A 14,452-nucleotide genomic window follows, 5' to 3' on the forward strand; every position below is an offset into this window, starting at 1 on the left:
TTTTGTATGTATGCGTTAATATATGAAATTTGTTTTTCTCTTTCTGACTTACTTCACTCTGTATAACAGGCTCTAGGTTCATCCACCTCACTAGAGGTGACTCAAATTGATTCTTTTTATGGCTGAGTAATATTCCATTACTCATTATTCCACACACCACATCTTTCTTTTTTTTTTTCTAATTTTATTTTATTTTTAAATTTTACATAATTGTATTAGTTTTGCCAAATATCAAAATGAATCCGCCACAGGTATACACGTGTTCCCCATCCTGAACCCTCCTCCCTCCTCCCTCCCCATACCATCCCTCTGGGTCGTCCCAGTGCACTAGCCCCAAGCATCCAGTATCGTGCATCGAACCTGGACTGGCAACTCGTTTCTTACATGATATTTTACATGTTTCAATGCCATTCTCCCAAATCTTCCTACCCTCTCCCTCTCCCACAGAGTCCATAAGACTGTTCTATACATCAGTGTCTCTTTTGCTGTCTCGTACACCGGGTTATTGTTACCATCTTTCTAAATTCCATATATATGCGTTAGTATACTGTATTTATGTTTTTCCTTCTGGCTTACTTCACTCTGTATAATAGGCTCCAGTTTCATCCACCTCATTAGAACTGATTCAAATGTATTCTTTTTAATGGCTGAGTAAAACTCCATTGTGTATATGTACCACAGCTTTCTTATCCATTCATCTGCTGATGGACATCTAGGTTGCTTCCATGTGCTGGCTATTATAAACAGTGCTGCAATGAACATTGGGGTACACGTGTCTCTTTCCCTTCTGGTTTCCTCAGTGTGTATGCCCAGCAGTGGGATTGCTGGATCATAAGGCAGTTCTATTTCCAGTTTTTTAAGGAATCTCCACACTGTTCTCCATAGTGGCTGTACTAGTTTGCATTCCCACCAACAGTGTAAGAGGGTTCCCTTTTCTCTACACCCTCTCCAGCATTTATTATTTGTAGACTTTTGGATCGCAGCCATTCTGATTGGTGTGAAGTGGTACCTCATAGTGGTTTTGATTTGCATTTCTCTGATAATGAGTGATGTTGAGCATCTTTTCATGTGTTTGTTAGCCATCTGTATGTCTTCTTTCGAGAAATGTCTATTTAGTTCTTTGGCCCATTTTTTGATTGGGTCATTTATTTTTCTGGAGTTGAGCTGTAGGAGTTGCTTGTATATTTTTGAGATTAGTTGTTTGTCGGTTGCTTCATTTGCTATTATTTTCTCCCATTCTGAAGGCTGTCTTTTCACCTTGCTAATAGTTGCCTTTGATGTGCAGAAGCTTTTAAGGTTAATTAGGTCCCATTTGTTTATTTTTGCTTTTATTTCCAATATTCTGGGAGGTGGGTCATAGAGGATCCTGCTGTGATGTATGTCGGAGAGTGTTTTGCCTATGTTCTCCTCTAGGAGTTTTATAGTTTCTGGTCTTACGTTTAGATCTTTAATCTATTTTGAGTTTATTTTTGTGAATCACACCACATCTTTCTTATCCATTTATCTATAGATATACATCTAGGTTGCTTCTGTGTCCTGGCTACTGTAAAGAGTGCTGCAGTGAACATTGCGGGTACATAGGTCTTTTAGAATTGTGGCTTCCTCAGGGTATGTTCCCAGTAGTGGAATTTCTGGGTCATATGGTAGATATATTCCTAGTTTTTGTTTTTTTTTTTTAAGAAATCTACATTCTGTTCTCCATAATGGCTGGATCTGTTTAATTCCTACCAACAGTGTAGGAGAGTTAGTTCCCTTTCCTCCACATCCTCTCCAGCCTTTGTAGATTTTTTGATGATGTCCATTCTGACTGGTGTGAGTTGATACCTCATTGTAGTTCTGATTTGCATTTCTCTAATAATTAGTGATATTGAGCATCTTTTCCTGTGTTTATTGGCTGTCCATAGTGCTGTTTCCTTTTAAGTGGTTCTGTTTATTTAAAAAACTTGAAAATGAGAAGTTGTTTTGCTCACTCAGTTCGGGTTTATTGTAAAACTCAGTTGCCAGAAAAAGAGAGTACAGTACTGTTTTTGTGCTGTGAGTGCGTGAAGTGGACCACGAGTGAACCGGAGAAGGCATGGCCCTGCTGCTTTTTTCCTTCCACCCACAGAAGGAAAGCTCTAATGGTCAACAGATGGCGTTTGTGGATGTCTGGCCCCATGAACCCCCGGATGCAGGCGCCAAAAATGGTGGTAGACCCAATCACACCACGCGTATGTTTTCACTCTTATTCCCTGGGGCTGATAAAAATAATGCTGGAAAGAAACAGAAAGCTGGAGAGAAAAGTGGGCACTGTGCTATAATTGGTAGATGACATTTGTCATAAAAAGGACCGGTTTGACAGCCATGGAGAGAAGTTGTTTTGCCCCGGTCCATGTGATATATCTTCATGGGTGAAAAGCTTTACTTTCAGACTCCCCAGTGGTAGCAGCATAGCACCAACAGCTGAGAGAAAAGTACTGTTTCCCCTTTGCACTCATACTTATGCTCCCCTGAAACAGAATTTGAACAAATATTTAAAGGTGCAAAATACTATTTGAAATGAACGTTGTAGTAATATCTTGGCATAATGGCCACAAAATACTTCATTGCTTGGCAGAAGAGAGGTGTAGAGGCAAGTGGCCATTAGCATCGAGGAAGGCTTGTTTCACTCAGTAAAAGCAAGTGCAGTGGACAAAGAAGTATATTCTTCACGCTATTGGAAACGTGTCGTGGAAATGTGGTGTTTCCATTCCTTTAGCACAAACAAATCGTTCGGTTTCACTTTAAAGTGGGAGAAAAACAAGCCATGTGGGGGATTACGTGTGGTGGTTGTGTAATCGCTTGTGACACCACAGCCATGGGATCATGGACCCAGCGCCCAGACCCTCCCCATGAGGCTGAGCCCTTCTTGATCCACAGATGAGGAAATGAGGGGCCCTGGAGAGAATGCAAGACTAGTTCAGGATCACACAGTCGGTCCATGGCAGGGTTACACTTTCCTTACAGAAGTGAGAGTTTAACCACAAAAAGCTTATTATAAAGTTGTCCTCACCTGCCTAGCTAGGTTATCTTTTAACTGTGACTTAAAACCTTCCTCGTGCAGCTCAGAGATCTTCTTTGGAACCTTCCAGAACCCCCTGAGTTGGGCCAAGGGTTCTTCCTCCTACGCCACTTATTGCCTCTCTTCTGTAGCTCTTGTTATATTTTGTAGATGTCATCTGGTTGTTTTTGTGTATCAGTCCTGCGTGTACATTCATCTTCATAGTTTATTCTGTTTCATTCTTCTTTGTACTTTATAGGAATGGAGTACAGACAAGCTTTAGTAACGCCCCCCACCCCCCGGCTCCTATTTGTGTGACAGTTTTTTAATGACTCCCCGGGATGCTATGTGTTAATTACTAAGATTATTATGTGTCTGACCAGTGGTATTTTCAGGAGGTTAGAGCTTGCTCTTGGTTAGAGCATATAGTCTATGCGAACCTAAATTATCTGACAGAAGAAAGCCGTTTTGAGTCAGATTGATGCTATTGGACAGACTTGGGCAGGGTGGGGGTGGCCTGCACGGTGGGTGTCAGTGATGACCAGCTGGAGATAAGTGAGGACCCTTTGTTCTACTAGTGGCTACAGTATTACAGGAATGAGAATGGGATAACCTTTAGGAACCCTAAACTGCACCCCTGGACAAATGGGAACTATTAGCATTGACAGGAACCTGAAGCCTTAGTGTTACTGAGAGTCCAAGTTTAATATGTTTTTTTGCACTTAGTTTTCCTATTAAAAATATATACATCAAACAAGTGTAGAGAATCATATTTTAAACATCTTTGGACCCACCAATCAGCTTTATTAGACCTTAACTTTTCTTAAACAGAACCTGCTGCTGCTGCTGCTAAGTCGCTTCAGTCGTGTCTGACTCTGTGCGACCCCATAGATGGCAGCCCACCAGGCTCCCCCGTCCCCGGGATTCTCCAGGCAAGAACACTGGAGTGGGTTGTCCTTTCCTTCTCCACTGCATGAAAGTGAAAAGTGAAAGTGAAGTCGCTCGGTCGTGTCCAACTCATAGCGACCCCATGGACAGTAGGCCACCAGGCTCCTCCATCCATGGGATTTTCCAGGCAAGAGTACTGAGTGGGGTGCCATTAAACAGAACCTAAATTTATGTATTTTCAATTTAATTTGTTTTTATTAAAAATTTTTATTAAAGTTTGATTCACAATGTTGTGTTAGTTTCAGGTATATAGCAGAGTGATTCGGTTATACACATATATGTGTATATGTATCAGAGAAGGAGATGGCAGCTTATAGTGTTCTTGCCTGGAGAATCCCAGGGACGGGGGAGCCTGGTGGGCTGCTGTCTTTGTGGTCGCACAGAGTCGGATATGACTGAAGTGACTTAGCAGCAGCAGCAGCAGCAGCAGTGTATATGTACGTGTGTGTGTGTGTGTGTGTGTGTATACACACACACATACATACATACATGTACATATGGGCTTCCCCAATGGCTCAGCAGTAAAGAATCCACCTGCCAGTTCAGGAGACGAAGGTTCGATCCCTATGTCTGGAAGATCTCCTGGAGAAGGAAATGGCTGCCCACGCCAGTATTCTTGCCTGGGAAACACCATGGCCAGAAGAGCCTGGCAGGCTACAATCCATGGGGTCACAGAGTCAGACCCAGCTTAGTGACTAAACAACAACTATTTTTATATATTCTTTTCCAGATTCTTTTCCCTTACAGGTTTTTGCAAGATATTAAATTTAATTCCTTAACTATAACCTTTTGGTATTTTGTATTCTTTTCCTTCCCTATCCAGAGGTCACTATTATGAATTTGGCGTTTGTTACTCAGAGATTCTAAAGTTGATTCTTTGGGGCCTCCCCGCTAAGGCAAGGGCTCTGTGTGATGGAACAGGAGCTGTGTCTTGTGCCAATAAAACCATAGTTTTGGAGCCATGGTGAGACTCATAAAGATTTGAAATGTGGCAGTGAAATCAGACTGCAGAACCAGGGTTCTCAGACCCTAGATTCTTGACTAGTTGGAATTTCCCCAGGGGACAAGGAGGGACAGTGGACCCCGAAAGTCACTCATCAGGGTACAGCTCACACAGACATGGCTTGAGGAAATGTATCATTTAGGAGTAATGCTTTTCAAACATTTTTCTACTGTAACCCACAATAACAAATTTTGCAAAGTGACCTTCGATACTTGGCGCACATGCACACACACACACACACACACACACACACACATACACACGGAACACGTACCTCCAAATGAAGCTTTTACATGAAATAATACCTATTGTTTCTTAGCTGCACTGAAATAGGGTCTGTTTTTTTTTTTTTCCACAAACGCAATTTGTTCCAATAAATTGATTTCCCAGGCCATTAGTAGATTGGAGCAGTTAAAACAATAGCAGCAAACCTGGGTTTGCAGAACTGTGATTTGTTTCCTAGAGCAAAAGTTTTTCTAAAGGGTCTTTTAGTTTAACTCTACTGAACATCTTTATAAGCAGCTGTTTTCTACTGATGGCCTAAGCTTCAAGAGTTATGCCACGATTTACTAATAAAAAATTCTGTGTAAAACTAAGCAGAATTCAGAGCTCTTTTGAGGTTCAGGTTATTCTGTGTCATGTTGCTTCTCCTCCTCAGAGCCCTTCATCCTCTTCAACGATTGCTTTAAGGCAGCCTGTCTCAATTAAGTAAACAGAGCTTGAACACAGTGACTTAACTATACTTTATAAATTCATGATTGTTAAGCCACAAAATCAACCTTTCCAAATAAAACTGAGTGTAAGTCAAACTGCCAGGAGAAAAAGAACAGCTATGGAGTCTTTAACTCTCCTTTCACCATAGTTTACCCTCTCTCTGTATACAGGGCTAACTAAAGTCTACACAAGGAATAAAGCGAAGTACGTGTTGCTTCATGTTTATTGAATGTCACCCATTTTTGTGTAATCAGACCACCATCCTCTTCACACAGCTCTGTTATTGTTGTTTAGTTGCTAAGTCATGTCCTACTCTTTTGAGACCCCATGAACAATAGCCCACCAGGCTCATTTGTCCATGGGATTTCCCAGGCAAGAACACTGGAGCGAGTTGCCATTTCCTTCTCCAGGGGATCTTCCTGACCCAGGGATTGAACCCGTGTCTCCTGCATTGGCAGGCCGGTTCTTTACTGTCTGAGCCACCAATAACCCTTCTTCACAGAGCTGCCTGATGATCATCATAAGAGCAGGCGTTGTGACAGCACCTCTGTCCAAAGACGTGTATGTAATTGAACCCAGAAAGGTGCAACTCCAGGGAGGCAAAGGGGAAAAGTACGTCTCATGCGTATTAAACGCGCAGTTGTTGGAGATGATGAACTAGATTGATTCCAAGATGCTAAAATGAGTCAGCTTTCTCCAAAATCCTACCAGCAACCATTTTACAAGGGAAACAAGGGAGCTGGTTTCTAAAATCTGGAAGAAGCAGAGGGTTTTGTTTAAGCCAGCTATTTTTTCACAGAAGAGAAAATGCAGAGCTACCTCAGGAAATTTAAATGGGACTGTTGAAAAACTGGGGAGGAATGTCTCCTTGGGATGAGAAGGCAAAGAAAAGTTCAGCTGATTTTAAGGGAGAATAACAAAAGTGATGGTATGCGTGTTGTGTGTGTGACTGTGTGTAACTTCTAGAACGTTCTGGTCTTATGACCCCTTTCTACTTTTAAGAATTATTGAGAACTCCAAAGAACCTTTGTTGATGTGGCTCATTTTTTTTTTTTTTGCCCCATTTTAGGAATTAAGACTGAAAAGCTTAGAACGTTTACTGACTTATTAAAGACAATGATAAACTCATTATATATTATGAATAACATAAACATTTTTATTTTTTAAAAATCAGCTTTTACCCCCCAATAGTGAAGAGTGTTATTGTTTTGTATTTTTGCAAGTCTCCTTAATGCCTGGTTGACTATGACACTTGGATTCTCATAACTGCTCCTGCAAACAATCTGTTGTGATCTGTTGTTTGGGTTCAAGTACATGGGGGAAAGTTTAGGGCACCCAGATGTCTTAGTTGGAAAAGAGAGGCTCTCACAGTCCCCTAAAGGGGACTCTGGGACTCCCAGGGGCCCTTGGGTCACATTTTGAGAACCACTATCCTATAAAGTAGTTTGGAAGCATAAACGAGTGGTGAGATTACTGTGTTAATCCCTCCGCTGTGTCCAGCTCTTTACGACCCGGTGGACTGTAGTCTGCCAGGCTCCTCTATCCATGGATTAGAATTGGAAGAGAGGAGCTCCTTCAGAAGTGTTGCAGTGATCAAAGGGAGAGGTCAGGTGGGGCAAGGCTTAGATGTTGGCAGAAATGGAGAGAAACCTCCCAAACTTGAAAGACGTTTTGAAGGCAGAATTACCAAGACTTGGAATAGGGCATAAAACAGAAGGAAGAGTCAAGATGACTAATAAGAGTTTTCTTTTTTTTTTTTTTTTTGGTATCTGCCTTTATTATTTTTAATTAATTAATTTCTGGCTGTCCTGGGGCTTTGTTGCTGCACACGGGCTTTCTTAATTGCATCGAGCCCAAGCTACTCTTTGTGGCGTGCAGGCTTCCTCACTGTGAAGGCTTCTTTTGCCGTGGAGCGTGGGTTCTAGGGCACTCGGGCTTCAGTAGTTGCAGTTCACAGGCTCTGTAGCTGTGGCTCTCGGGCTATCATATGGGTTCAGTAGCTGTGGTGCATGATTTGGCCTGTGGCTGATTTGCCCTGTGGCATGTGGGATCTTCCCAGGGCAGGGATTGAACCCATGTCTCCTGCATTGACAGGTGGATTCTTAATCACTGGAGCACCAGGGAAATCCTAAGTGTTTTCAAGTATAGAACATCTGAAAAATATTTTCTCTCTTACACCCAACCTTTACCCTTTTCTGAAAATTATCCCAGTGAAATTCACTGAAGTCTTTTTTTTTTTTTTCCTCCCCCCAGAGTTGTCCTGCCCACCTCAGGGCTTTGGAGAAAGTCAACTGCTTCCCAGCCTGCATTGGTCATAGTCACTTCCAGAAGAAAGGGAAGACCTATGACGTCCCTGGGGACTTGGGACCTATGACCTCCCAAGGGGCGTCCTTGGTCACTTTGCTCGGTCCCTGCAGGCAGTGAAGGGCTGTGGGTCCAGCTCCTGTGTGCACCGGACGCCTGCAGTTCCCCCCTCTTATGCACTCCAGCACCCCCATCAGCTCCCTCTTCTCCTTCACCAGCCCGGCAGTGAAGAGACTGCTCGGCTGGAAGCAAGGAGATGAAGAGGAAAAGTGGGCGGAGAAGGCAGTGGACTCTCTAGTGAAGAAGTTAAAGAAGAAGAAAGGAGCCATGGATGAGCTGGAGAGGGCGCTCAGCTGCCCGGGGCAGCCCAGCAAGTGCGTGACCATACCCCGCTCCCTGGACGGGCGGCTTCAAGTGTCCCACCGCAAGGGGCTGCCCCACGTCATCTACTGCCGGGTGTGGCGCTGGCCGGACCTGCAGTCCCACCACGAGCTGAAGCCGCTGGAGTGCTGCGAGTTCCCATTCGGCTCCAAGCAGAAAGAGGTGTGCATCAACCCCTACCACTACCGCCGCGTGGAGACGCCAGGTGGGTTTCCTTCATGGTTTAACCGTGACAGGTAAGAGGGCGCATCCCGGTTAGTGGAGAGCCATGGGCCACCGTCAGGAGGAGGAACCCCCTACCACCACTGCAAGAGAGACAGAACGAGGGAGGTTCAGTTTGGAGAGGCCGATCCAAAATTTTGTAGTCGGAATAACCTAGACAGAAGATCTTTCATTTCAGTATAGATGTAAGCTTTGTGTGATTTTGGAAAACGGCATTTTATTTTGATGTATTTTCGAGTCATCGTCCAGTTCTTGAAAGGTCTAAATATGGCCTTGACGTGATCAACTGTTTAAAAAAGAAATCTTTCTCCCCGTTTCCTCCCCTTGAACTCAGCTGTACTGAACTAAACCAGCTGCACTCTCCCCACGCTAAAGTAAGCAGAGGTGTCCTCTAAACTAAGCAGATGATGGCAGAGTTACTGGAAACCCTTCCAAGACTGAAAACAATGGGTGTGAGGGGAGATTGGCAGCTCTTCTTAAATATGACTTTAAATATAGGAAAGTATTAATCCTAAAACGTTTCAGGCACGCACGTGTGTGTTAAGTCCGGTGTTCATCTTTGTTCCTTCACACTGGTGTAACAGTTGGACTGCTTTTCTCTTTGAGTGGAGGGTTCTGCAGCTACAGGGATGCAATTTTTGAGGGAGCTTCCTCTCCCCGTTCCTGGAGGGGCCGGCTCATGCGCTCTGGGAAGCAGCCCATGTCCATCAGGAGGCGGCTCTGTCTAGGAACACAGGTGGTGGGGGAGTCCAGCCTGCTGCCTGGCTCCCTCCTGGATTCAGTTAACCTTGTAGCCATCCCTGTTAAGTCCTGCCCAGCCTAGAGCAATCTTAGTGAGGTGACCTTTCAGGCTCCTGAATCTTGCCATCATGCTGTTACACTGATGTCAAGGATGTTACCCGCCTCAGCGTGGACGCTTCTCACAGTCATGTCACTCAGGATACATTATGAGACCATGATGAGAAAGGCCCACCTTCCTGGTGAATCCAGTGTGTTTTCCCCTACATCATATACCTCTTTGCTTTCTTCTCTTTCTTGCTTCTCTCTGGGCTTTCTTCATCTACTTTAAAAACATGTCATTAAGGAGTTTATGACAGAAACGACTTCTTTTTTGTTTCTAAGTTTGAGTTATAGTAAGCATTCAGAATATATCCCATGAAAAATGTTCATCAGGAAATCATTTTTCTCTTCCTCAGTAATGTAGTTATTAGATGTGTTTGTAAGATGTATCAGGCATTCCTTTTGAACACTCGAAACCCTGATTTTAGAGGATTATTTGATGTTTTCATTTTTCATATTATGTGAGGTTCTTTCAGGAATAATAGAATGAATGTTTTTACATATGGCAGGTTTCATATCTTGGTATTTTAGGTTTGAGTTTCCAAGATGAAAGATGGCTAAATATGGTATTAATTTTAAGGTGATGTTTAAGCTGTCTTTTTTTATTCCTAACTTTGATTTTTTTAATAAAAAGACAAATTTTATATCTAGCTTTCTGTCCGGGCTTAAAGTCAATATTTGGAGAACAATGAAAGATGCTAATGTTCAGCAAGTGTGCTGGGTCCCTAATTACCATAAAACAACTGAAGTTTTGCCTTTGAAATCTCTCATCTTTTGACCACCCATGCTTGGAACCTTGAAGGCTGCATTCTAGATTTTTTTTTTCCTTCTCACAAACTATTAAAATAATCTATTTTAGTGCTTTTCAAACTATCTGCAGTGAAGCACCAGTTTTAAAAAAGCTTCCAATCCGTCAAATATCAATATTTTTACAATACAAATAAATTACTGGGCAGATGAAATTTTTAAAAGACTTAAAAATGAAAGCTTGATTTTAAAAAATACAACCTCAATTTTTTTCTTACTATTCATTTCAACAGATATAAAATTACTCTGTCAAGTGGCTATTAAGTTTCTAAACACAAACTTTCAGTTTGAATACTTGTATCTGGATGGACTGGCACCCAACAGCTGGTAAAGTCTCACCAGTCCTCAGACCTCACTTTGTGTGGCTTGTGTCTCGTAGAAGCCGTGCAAAAATGTTTTTGGGGCTCATAACAATTTTTCTTCATGCAGCCGGAAGTGATTTCAGTATAATTTCTCCTCTGTGTTAAATTCCTACACTTTATCAAAAGCACATGACTTCTGAAAAAGATACAAAAGCTTTTTTCAGCTTTGCTCTGCAGTCCCTTATAAGACAGTTAACTCCTTCCGTGATCTGCCCCCAGGTCATGCTTAGATGGTGTGGTATTTAAAAGGTAGCATTGTGTTGAGGGGCTTCCCAGGTGGTTCAGTGGTAAAGAATCCACCTGCTAGTGGAGGAGATGCCAGAGACTCAGGTTCGATCCCTGGGTTGAGAAGATCCTCTGGAGGAGGAAATGGTGACCCATTCCAGCATTCTCACCTGGGACATCCCATGGACAGAGGAGCCTGGCAGGCTACAGTCCATGGAGTCACAAAGAATCAGATGCGACTGAGCACATGTTGAGACCAATGTCTGTAAGCTCACTAGGTCTTATTTGCAAGCAGCAGTTGTCACACAGAAATAGAACTGAGTGATTAAGAATAGCTATTGCTCTAGATTAAATATCTGTGTCCCCCCAAATTCATATATTGAGAACCTCATGCCCAAGGATGATATCATATTAAGAGGCAGTGCCTTTAGATGGCTAGATCATGAAGCCAGACCCCCATGAGTGGGATTAGTGTCCTTATAAACGGGTCCCCAGAGAGAACCCTTGTCCCTTCCTGTATGAGGACACAGAGAGAAGGCAGCCTACAGCCCTTCTGTAGAGGCTCTGCCCAGAACCTGACCAGGCTGCACCCCCTTCTTGGACTGTCCAGCCTCTGGGACTGTGAGAAAGAAATTTCTGTTGTATATAAGCTTCCCAGTCTATGGTCTAGATGTTCTAGTAGTCCACAGGGGCTAAGACAGCTGTGCTTTGAGTGAAAGTATTTACAAATATGATCAGTGCAATCCTAAGGTTAACGGATCTTGTCAGGCTGAATTACAACTCTGATGATACTATCAGCTTTCCTTACAAATCTCCACTGCCTTTAGTTTTACTCAGATGATAGAAATACATTATCAAGATGTTTATCTCAATAAAGACAAATTCATCTTCTCTTTTGGTGCATCAGATCTGCAGGCCATGGAGGAATGAAGGTCTCTGCTTTCAGATATGAGGAATTCTGTTTATCAATGTTAAGGATACCCTGTAGGTATATTAGAACTGAAGTCACAGAGAGTATTCAAATTCTTCATCCAAAAAAGAAAAGTGAGTGTTTATTTGATCATTGTTAACACTGTGCTCAAGAAGCATCATTGAAAAATAAGCCCTATGTCATTTAGTGTGTCAGCCCCTCACTTTCAGAGTATTCATGAGGCAAGACATCTTTTTATTCCTCTATATTCATCTCACACGCTAGTAAAGTAATGCTCAAAATTCTCCAAGCCAGGCTCACCAGTATGTGAACTGTGAACTTCCTGATGTTCAAGCTGGTTTTAGAAAAGGCAGAGGAACCAGAGATCAAATTGCCAACATCCACTGGATCATAGAAAAAGCAAGAGAGTTCCAGAAAAATATCTATTTCTGCTTTATTGACTATGCCAAAGCCTTTGACTGTGTGGATCACAATAAACTGTGGAAAATTCTGCAAGAGATGGGAATACCAGACCACCTGATCTGCCTCTTGAGAAACCTGTATGCAGGTCAGGAAGCAACAGTTAGAACTGGACATGGAACAACAGACTGGTTCCAAAGAGGAAAAGGAGTACGTCAAGGCTGTATATTGTCACCCTGTTTATTTAACTTATATGCAGAGTACATCATGAGAAACGCTGGACTGGAAGAAACACAAACTGGAATCAAGATTGCCAGGAGAAATATCAGTAACCTCAGATATGCAGATGACACCACCCTTATGGCAGAAAGTGAAGAGGAACTCAAAAGCCTCTTGATGAAACTGAAAGAGGAGAGTGAAAAAGTTGGCTTAAAGCTCAACATTCAGAAAACGAAGATAATTGCATCCGTCCCATCACTTCATGGGAAATAGATGGGGAAACAGTGGAAACAGTGTCAGATTTTATTTTTCTGGGCTCCAAAATCACTGCAGATGGTGACTGCAGCCATGAAATTAAAAGACGCTTACTCCTTGGAAGGAAGATTATGACCAACCTAGATAGCATATTCAAAAGCAGAGACATTACTTTGCCAACAAAGGTCTGTCTAGTCAAGGCTATGGTTTTTCCTGTGGTCATGTATGGATGTGGGAGTTGGACTGTGAAGAAGGCTGAGCACCGAAGAATTGATGCTTTTGAACTGTGGTGTTAGAGAAGACTCTTGAGAGTCCCTTGGACTGCAAGGAGATCCAACCAGTCCATTCTGAAGGAGATCAGCCCTGGGATTTCTTTGGAAGGAATGATGCTAAAGCTGAAACTCCAGTACTTTGGCCACCTCATGTGAAGAGTTGACTCATTGGAAAATACTCTGATGCTGGGAGGGATTGGGGGCAGGAGGAGAAGGGGACGACAGAGGATGAGATGGCTGGATGGCATCACTGACTGGATGGACGTGAGTCTGAGTGAACTCCGGGAGTTGGTGATGGACAGGGAGGCCTGGCGTGCTGCGATTCATGGGGTTGCAAAGAGTCGGACACGACTGAGCGACTGATCTGATCTGATATTCATGGAATAAGTAAAAGGAGATTGAATGGCTTATCGTCTGTGTCATTTTTGCGTCATGATATTGAGGATTGTTCTATAATCTCATAAGGCAATATATGCAAATACTGGCTTTTAAAGGAGGAAGAAATCACTGTTTCCCTGCCACCCTCATTTGTGGTGGTTTAGCTTTAAACTGTTCATCTGCCTCTTGGAGTTTATATTCTATCTGTACAACTGAAAATTATTGCTTGTTAAGAAGAGATATTTTGCATGGTGGCTCAGAGGTTAAAGCATCTGCCTCCAATGCAGGAGACCCAGGTTTGATCCCTGGGTCAGGAAGATCCCCTGGAGAAGGAAATGGCAACCCACTCCAGTATTCTTGCCTGGACAGTCCCATGGATGGAGAAGCCTGGTGGGCTACAGTCCACAGGGCCGCAAAGAGTTGGACACGACTGAACGACTTCACTTTCAAGAAGAGATAAATGTATGATAGTGGGTAAATGGTGAAATTTGTGATGGATATGATTATTACCATACTGTTCTTATTGTCTGTTTACTCCAAAATATTTACTTTTTATGAGAGTTTTTATAGATACTTGCATGTGATGGAAATCCATAGAGTGATTTGAAACAAGTGCTACCTCAGCTATCTCCAGGAACAATTTCTTTTAATCATTCTTGCTTGGTTCTTCTGCTAGCTCTCTCCATTATTACTAAAAAAATAGATAATTCTAAATAATATGCTTATACATCTATTTCCAAATTTATCACTTTTAGCTAATTTCATTGACTCTAACATAAAAGGTGAAGATTTAGTTAATTTATATCACCTTTATAGTTTCTTCCTTTTCTCAATCTATATTTTGGTTTATATTATATTATTATTTAAGTTAATATAACATTGTTGTTTTTTGCTATTGTATATTTCCAGTGTGGGATTTGGGGGTTCAAATTATTTCCCTTTAGAAGATTATTAGTCCATTGCCTTTTAAAAAATTACTTATTTTATGTTTTAGTTGAACCAGATCTTCATTGCAGTGCAAGGCTTCTTATTGCAGAGGCTTCTCTTGTTGCAGAGCATGGGTTCTAGAGCTGGGGCTTCAGGAGCCTTGGCACATGGTCTTAGTTGTTCACATCATGTGGGATCTAGTTGCTGGCTCAAGGATCGAACCCATGTCCCCTGCATCGGCAGGCA

The 14,452-nt window shown here is 42.4% G+C and overlaps 1 protein-coding gene across 3 annotated transcripts in view; it reads left to right on the top strand.

The window, feature by feature from the left end:
- The window catches only part of SMAD9 (SMAD family member 9), a 66,404-nt gene that overhangs the window by 31,433 nt on the left and 20,519 nt on the right, over nt 1-14,452 (top strand). For all 3 annotated transcript variants that reach the window (XM_027557394.1, XM_027557396.1, XM_027557395.1), the window contains exon 2: nt 7,938-8,574. In XM_027557394.1, the coding sequence (XP_027413195.1) occupies nt 8,163-8,574 (412 nt within the window). In that variant the 5' untranslated portion in view covers nt 7,938-8,162. The remainder of the gene's footprint in view (nt 1-7,937; nt 8,575-14,452) is intronic.

The sequence above is a fragment of the Bos indicus x Bos taurus genome, chromosome 12 (genome assembly GCF_003369695.1).
Source record: "Bos indicus x Bos taurus breed Angus x Brahman F1 hybrid chromosome 12, Bos_hybrid_MaternalHap_v2.0, whole genome shotgun sequence".
NCBI lineage: Eukaryota > Metazoa > Chordata > Mammalia > Artiodactyla > Bovidae > Bos > Bos indicus x Bos taurus.